Source organism: Periplaneta americana, chromosome 7 (assembly GCF_040183065.1).
Source record: "Periplaneta americana isolate PAMFEO1 chromosome 7, P.americana_PAMFEO1_priV1, whole genome shotgun sequence".
Classification (NCBI taxonomy): Eukaryota; Metazoa; Arthropoda; class Insecta; order Blattodea; family Blattidae; genus Periplaneta; species Periplaneta americana.
The window spans coordinates 169,429,156-169,437,445 of NC_091123.1; the positions used below are offsets into that span (position 1 = coordinate 169,429,156).

An 8,290-nucleotide genomic window follows, 5' to 3' on the forward strand; every position below is an offset into this window, starting at 1 on the left:
ACCGCAGTTGGAGGGACCTGAGTTCGAGTGCAGTGGACCGCAGTTGGAGGGACTTGAGTTCGAGTACAGTGAACTGTCTCTGAAGGTCTGTGGTTCGAGATACTGTGACCTCGAGTGACTGAGCTAGAAGAACTGTGAACTGAGAACTGATAGTTCTGATTTGTAAATAGTGCTTTGTAAATATTAGTTAAGATTAACAGTTCATTGTTGTTCGTACTAGTCCAAGTAAATTGTCATTGTCGTCGGTGGAGTGCTATAACGAATACTGTGTTGAGTGAAAATCCAATTGTTGACGAGAGCGTTTAAGGTGAATTGTAGAAAGGAATTATTGTTGGAAGAATAAAATCCTATTGTTGAGTTGAAATAAAATTCACAATATCCTACTTTTTAAGCATGCGGCTAACATAAGCGTATGCACTCGCTAATATTGGAAAATCTCATTGGTATAGCATGGCGCTATCGAAACCTCAGAGTGCTTTTAGTGTCCTGAATTTCGCACCGCATCGTTCTGCTGTTATTGCAGGACAAGGAATACGTGTTAATTTTTTCAGTAAGATGTTGCACCACCTCACTTCTACCGTCCTGTGCTTGGGTACCTCAATGAGCATCTCCCTCAAAGTTTCACCGCCGAAGATAAAAATTTGACGATGTGGCCTTCATACTCACCTGGCCTACCCCCTGTGATTTCTTTCTGTGGGGATACGTAAAGGACAATGTTTACTTTCCTCTTTCGGCCAATAACACATTATAACTAATTTTTAAATTTTACCACTCACAGAAAAATTGGTGATCATAGATACGTAATTGGAATGCGCTGATTTCAAAATTTCAGTCAGTTTTCCTTCAGCACTTAACAGTTTTTCTGTGAAGCCATGTAGAATTTTTCGCAACAATTTACACGTTGTTGTTTATGACTACCTACTTCGTTTCGAGAAACTTTTTTGCAATAATACTGCAGAAATTAATCCAACAATCTAAACCAAGATGTACATAATCCAAAATTCCCATATAAATTGTCTAAGAATGATAATTTAGTATTACGGGCGCAATATAAGCTTAAGAGATATAAATATTCTCACGTTTTTTAAACTTTCTGCATGACTTACGCCAATAAAATGGCTGCAAAGAATCTGTGAAAAGTTGCCTGCAGTAATTAGCATGCATGTTGTGTATTTATTTCCTTTGTACCCTTAAGAATATGTCTGGTGGAACCTTTCCCCATGTTCATCACTGACTGCACCCAAGTTTGATATAATTAAATCCAGATGTGAATGGAGAAAGTGACTTTTAAGAGAGATATTTCATCTCATTAATTTGTAAGTCCTCAACAAAACTTCCACCAATTCCTTTGCAGAACGAAAAGTTACATTTGTTCGGATCAAATTTTTTAACATTTGAAGGACAAAACTAAAATTCTTCAATCATTTATTATCGTAATACTCTGCTCTCTTAAAATGACTGCGCATATTGGGAATTAAAACAATGGCTCTCCTAAAACACGCTGCGAAATGTTTAATATAATAACAATTTTTATCTTGAAATGGAAGCAAAAACAGCAAAACGTTTATTAAACTTTTTTGTTTGAAATATCTCAAAGAATAATTCCCTGAAATAACGACATAACTTACGGTTCACTGCACTTTGTTTCAGGTATATCAAAACAAAAAAAGTATATGGAAAGCAGTTTTGCACAAACTACTAAATTTTGCCACATAATCACAGTGCAACACGGAAAGTTACGCAAAAACTAACTGCATAGGAGAAAGGAGGGTTATTTCAAATAGGCGATGTAATATAGCCTACAACCCATTTTGTAAATTTTTAGAAGAAAGCTAGTTTTGGAAAAAACGGCCCTCAAATATAGTTTTATTCACTTTACATTATCTTCACCAGAGCAGCTCCATAGATGGTGTCATGTTGCGTTCTGTGGTAAGAATTGGAATATCTAGATATATTTCGTGTGACCAGAAGTTCTCATATGCCTGAGATATCAAAACAAAACTTGGAGAGATTACGTATTTATTTGTACTAATTGCGTTGCTGTAGCTTTAATACGTAGTTACAGAGATAAATTAAAGTATTTTGAAATCGGAGCAAACATTTTCGTACACGGTATTTTTTTTTTCTATTCCAAACATTAAACTCAAAGTAATGGATCATAGGGTAAACTGTATAGTGATTGACCACTTAAGCTAATGAATAATAAAACAATGAAATAGCGGAAAACAGTGGTAACTTATTGAGAGAATTTTAAAGGCATTGGGTCAAGTGAAAATTCAGAAACAAATCAAAATCAATAAACAAAAGAAAAAAATAAAATTTTAATGCAAAGATAAATTAAATAAACACAATAAGTCCACTTTTACAGTTATTGACCGTCTACTGCACAGTTATTGACCACACGCTTATTAGTGATTGACCGTCTACTGCACAGTTATTGAATACTCATTTATTAGTGATTGAACAACACATTTTCACAATTTTCACTTTTTTCTTGTCTGTTTCGTTTCTCTTCTTCTGATCTTTCTCATTAAGAACTATTCGCCACCGGCGTAGCTCTGTCGGCAAAGGTGTTTGCCTGCCGATCCGAAGTTTCGTTCGGGCGCGGGTTCAATTCCAGCTTGGGCTGATTACCTGGTTGGGTTTTTCCGAGGTTTTGCCCAACCGTAAGGCAAATTTCAGGTAATCTATGACGAATCCTCGGCCTCATCTCGCCAAATACCATCTCGATACCATCAATCCCATCGACGCTAAATGACCTCATAGTTGATACAGTGTCGTTAAATAACCAAGTTAAAAAATAAGAAAAGAACTCTTCTCGCTGCCTTTTCTTTCATTTCTTATTCGCTTCCTTCCTTCTCTTGCCTCTTCTTCCATTTTTCTCTTTTGTGCCTTATCAGAAGCAAGTGTGTGTCATTTCTCTGATGTTATTACAAATGGCTTCACCCAGCACTGGACGAGGACCAAAGAACACTTTTCCTTCAACGGGATATTTGCTTCTGGACGCTAAGGTTGCTTTTAGGACACCAAACTTCTTGGCAGCTTCATTTAAATCAAATCCACTGTGGACAGGTTCTGTAGCGTTTCGTAAAGCTTCCCCTGTATAATGCACTTTACCTGGCTTAGGCATTATAATATAGTATCAGTCCTGTAAAAATCCCCATCATTTAACCGATAACATATATAGAATTGGAGCAAATTGGTCATTATTCTAACAAATAATTTATGAACGACCAATCACTGTAGTTTGCGGCCATTCACTTTATAGTGATTGACCACGGGGCATTTTTATGTCATATAAAAACTTTAACAAAATAATATTCTGTGGACGGAAACCTTATACCTTTTCTCACACTGTGAGTGTAAAAACGAGCACCAGAATTTATGTATCCTTTGCAGAATAAATAAATTATTGCGTGCATTATTATTAGCAATTTCTCTAGTTACTTACACTTGTTTACGTTCAGTTGCATTTCCAATCGATTTCAGTCCTCTCAGACAACAGACACTAACTCAGTGGAATGAACAGCGACAACTAACCACAAATAAGGGTTGTTACTAGAGGTATATGCAGCAAAAAGTGAAATCACGATCGTGGTTTATTCACAATATACTTGAAAAAAGGAACCGGTCAATCACGGTATACTGGTCAATAACTACCTAGTTTACCCTATTTCTAGAATGAATCACAGTCAATGATCAGATTATCGATTTCATTTTACTCTTGAAATTTGGACAGTAACAGCAATGTTAAAAGTGCAAGAAACCGTCGTTGTGGGAACTATCCTTCATGAAGTTTAAACACTGCCCACTCGAAACACTTTGCTCTTCATAAATCACAAAACTCGCAAAGACGAAACTCTCCAACTGAGTCCATATCTTTCCTATGATTTAAGTTTAAGGGAAGTCGTCAAGCCGCATCTTACTAATGTTAGAACAGCTACATCAATAACTCGTTATCTCAGAACATACTAGGTATAGAAATGCGATATTTTTACAGCATGTTTATGCATTCCTTCTGAGTGCACTGATTCGTTCTGATGATAAAATTTCTGATACTTACTTACTTACAAATGGCTTTTAAGGAACCCGAAGGTTCATTGCCGCCCTCACATAAGCCCGCCAGCGGTCCCTATCCTGTGCAAGATTAATCCAGTCTCTATCATCATACCCCACCTCCCTCAAATCCATTTTAATATTATCCTCCCATCTACGTCTCGGCCTCCCTAAAGGTCTTTTTCCCTCCGGTCTCCCAACTAACACTCTATATGCATTTCTGGATTCGCCCATACGTGCTACATGCCCTGCCCATCTCAAACGTCTGGATTTAATGTTCCTAATTATGTCAGGTGAAGAATACAATGCGTGCAGTTCTGTGTTGTGTAACTTTCTCCATTCTCCTGTAACTTCATCCCGCTTAGCCCCAAATATTTTCCTAAGCACCTTATTCTCAAACACCCTGAACCTATTTTCCTCTCTCAGAGTGAGAGTCCAAGTTTCACAACCATACAGAAGAACCGGTAATATAACTGTTTTATAAATTCTAACTTTCAGATTTTTGGACAGCAGACTGGATGATAAGAGCTTCTCAACCGAATAATAACACGCATTTCCCATATTTATTCTGCGTTTAATTTCCTCCCGAGTGTCATTTATATTTGTTACTGTTGCTCCAAGATATTTGCATTTTTCCACCTCTTCTAAGGATAAATCTCCAATTTTTATATTTCCATTTCGTACAATATTCTGGTCACGAGACATAATCATATAGTTTGTCTTTTCGGGATTTACTTTCAAACCGATCGTTCTACTTGCTTCAAGTAAAATTTCCGTGTTTTCCCTAATCGTTTGTGTATTTTCTCCTAATATATTCACGTCATCCGCATATACAAGAAGCTGATGTAACCCGTTCAATTCCAAACCCTGCCTGTTATACTGAACTTTCCTAATGGCATATTCTAGCGCGAAGTTAAAAAGTAAAGGTGATAGTGCATCTCCCTGCTTTAGCCCGCAGGATAAAATATCTGATAGAAAAAAAATATGATCTTTTATAAAATCTCTAAAATTTTCGAAAACAAAATCAGATATTTTATTTTTTTTTAATAAACTATTACAGCAAACTCAATCAAAGGAATTCCACATCATCACAGTGTTATCAGAAATGTATGGTAAAAATTTCATGGCGATAGACCTAGTAATTTCTGAGAAAACGGGTCGTTTATGTTAAAAATGTAGTTTTAAGTAAAACACGTTAGAGTAAAAGCTTCTATAAAAACTCGCCTATTACAGAAAAAAAATGTTTTAAAACTCTCCTGATTGGTAATCATCTTCTTCTTCATCCTGCTAACCTAATACTGCCCTCCTCTTGGATCGTGTCTCTTTGGTTGTGTTTGTTTCTATGATCTCTGCCTTCCGTATTCAAAATGTGTTAAAGTTCGCCATGTTTTTTGAAGTGTTATATCCTATTTGAGTACCTCGATCCTTGAACACCTGTATTGTTGCAATTTATCCATCATTAAATGTGAGTACAGCATCTAGTACACCAAGTTCCAACGCTGATATACCAACAAACACATTTTTGGAACTCTGTACCAACAACGTTATTGAATGATTCATTAGTATACTGTATTCTGATTTATTTCACTTCAAACATTTTTTTTAATAAATCAGGATGAACAAGATCTTGAAATACAAGCTTTATGAAGCATTAATTTTACTACAAAATAAGCCGAACCACATCCTTCTAAGACAATTAATTCGTGAGGTAATTTTTCTTTGGTGAAAAGTGATAATTTTTTTCTCTAAAACATAAATACACTAATATTTTGAAAATATAACTTAAATAGGAAATATTCGAATATTTTAATAAACCGAACACCAAATTAACCATACTTTCATAAAGTGTAAAAAAAAAAAATAAAGTGCCATTCTTTTTTTTTTTCATTTGAGTCTTCATGACTCCCCTTGATACCATCCACTAATAATATTTTCTATTTTTTTACTCTTGGCGATCCTATTGTTTATTAGTTCATACTGTGACGTTTCTTACCGAGTTTCTCAACCTTACCGTTACAAATTAGAACAAAACATAAGAAGACTATAATCCTTCTTTCCTAAGTGGATTGTACTGTATCATTTATACAGGGACATCATTTTATTTTTACTTCAATTTGTACTGTACCTGCGTTTCTAAATGTACTTGACTCCCACCCCTTTCACTAATATCCTTGCTAACGTCAGTCACACAAACTTACGGCCGCTGTTGCTAGCAGTGAAATAAACAGTACAGACTACAGTGTGTTTCAGATATATGTTGCATTTTCTATAGAAGAAAAAGCTTATATTATTGAAGTTTATTTTCACACAGGTATGGTGTGTAGCATAACTGAATTTATCTGTGTGGACTTAGCACAAGTGAAGATTAGAGTTACCGAAAGTACGGTACCCTATAATATGGTACGGTACTTAACAGCATTATTTAAACAAGAGTTTTGTTTTACTGTTTGTAGGTATGAAGGACGATGATAGAAACTGGAATTACAATATAACCGAATGTGAACAACAGTTTTTTTTTCACAATTTCCTGATTATATCATTACAGAATATTTTCGTAGAAATGTCATTAATCTGGTAGATAAATTTAGAGCAACAGAGTGTACAGAAAGGAAGAAAAGTGTAAGATGGCCAACAAAGGTGACAGAAGATGCTGTAGAAGATGCTAGAGAAAGGATGCAGCGAGGTCCTAATAAGTCGGTCAAGAAGTTAGCTGTAGAAATTGGGGTTTCTTACGGAAGTGCTCACAAAATTCTTAGGAATAAATTAGGTTAGTAATATGCTGAATAAAGTAGACACTACATAATGTATATAACCGCCTGAAGACTTGAGTTTGTGAAAAAAAAATGTTACTATTCTACTATTTTTTGATAAAATACTGTAAAGTAATGACCAAACTGAAAATCGTAATACTATATTTCCGTGTAACATAAATGGATACACTACTTTTCTCTCCTCCTATAGCTAGTAAATTGATTTGTTTACATATTGCACTAGCAACTCCAAACTCCTGTAATGGAAGGGGGGTAACAGTGTTTCCGAGTATAGCCAGGTTAATGTTAAAAATGTTGGTAAAAATAAAGTGATGTCCCTGTATAAGCTTGGTTGCTTAGACAGTATATTTTTATGTCCTTAACTATAAGAACCTATCTAAAAATATTATAAATGTTTCGAGCTGCATGTGACTCAATAATTGTAACCAAGTAAGACTGTGGACTTACCGATGGTGAGTGTGTTGAAGATGGTACCGATGACGGCGAACAGGAGGATGGTACCTAAGTGGTCGAAGAACAGTCGGTTGGGCATAAAGTATCCGGCGTCCAATATGATTGGGGGAAGCATGTAGAGAAAGAACGTGTCGGGGGTGAGGGGTGATACATGCATGTTGCCCGTATGTGTTAGCAACACCCCGATAATCACCCCCACCGTGATCAGCAGGCACGACTCGGGGAAGATCTTGGACAACTTCGGCGCCATGTGAAAACCTGAAACAAACAAAACTCCTTGTTATGAACTGAAGATTAGAACCACAATCATAATTTTATTAATCACTGCTCATAAGGTAAGTCGGGGAAGAATGTCAAATCTAAGTGTATTTAGGGAATAGTTCAAATTGACGGTGGTTGTCTTTCAAATGACTCTACTTATGTATAGCATCAAACTTGCCTTAGTAGGGGAGAGTAGGGTAGTATCGGACATCGGGTAGTATCGGACAGTGCGTTTCTTTCATCTACCACCATATGGTAGTATCTGAATGACATGGTTACGTTTCTCTATGCGACATCACAGAAACTTAACCATGTCGATCAGGTACTATCATCGTGTGGTAGATGAAAGAAACTCACTGTCCGATATTACCCGATGTCCGATACTACCCGACTCTCCCCTATAACTAAGTAAAAGCGTTTCATTCATTCATAATGTTCTACACAAGGGCAGTCTTTCACTGCAAACCAAGCAGAATATTACTGCGGAATCCCGGCCAAACAGCACTCAGCTGAGTGCGCCCCTTGTACATATTCTCATAGCTAGCAGTGCTTATTTCTGTACAGAGTACTGAGCACTTTACTGCGGAATCCCAGCCAAACAGTCACTCAGCTGAGTGCGCCCCTTGTATAATGGCAGTTGACTTGAACACAAAAACGTCAACGTATATGGCTAACTTGGAGTCAGACCAAAAAGGGAAACATTGAAGGAGGAAGGTTCGGTCCGGTGCTGCAGATTGAATTCGGCGTAG

The 8,290-nt window shown here is 36.6% G+C and overlaps 1 protein-coding gene across 5 annotated transcripts in view; it reads right to left on the reverse strand.

Moving 5' to 3' along the window:
• Nhe2 (Na[+]/H[+] hydrogen exchanger 2) overlaps positions 1-7,533 on the reverse strand; it is a 178,203-nt gene extending 170,670 nt beyond the window's left edge. For all 5 annotated transcript variants that reach the window (XM_069831806.1, XM_069831810.1, XM_069831808.1 and 2 more), the window contains exon 1: positions 7,275-7,533. In XM_069831806.1, the coding sequence (XP_069687907.1) occupies positions 7,275-7,530 (256 nt within the window). In that variant the 5' untranslated portion in view covers positions 7,531-7,533. The remainder of the gene's footprint in view (positions 1-7,274) is intronic.
• Positions 7,534-8,290: the final 757 nt, after the last annotated feature.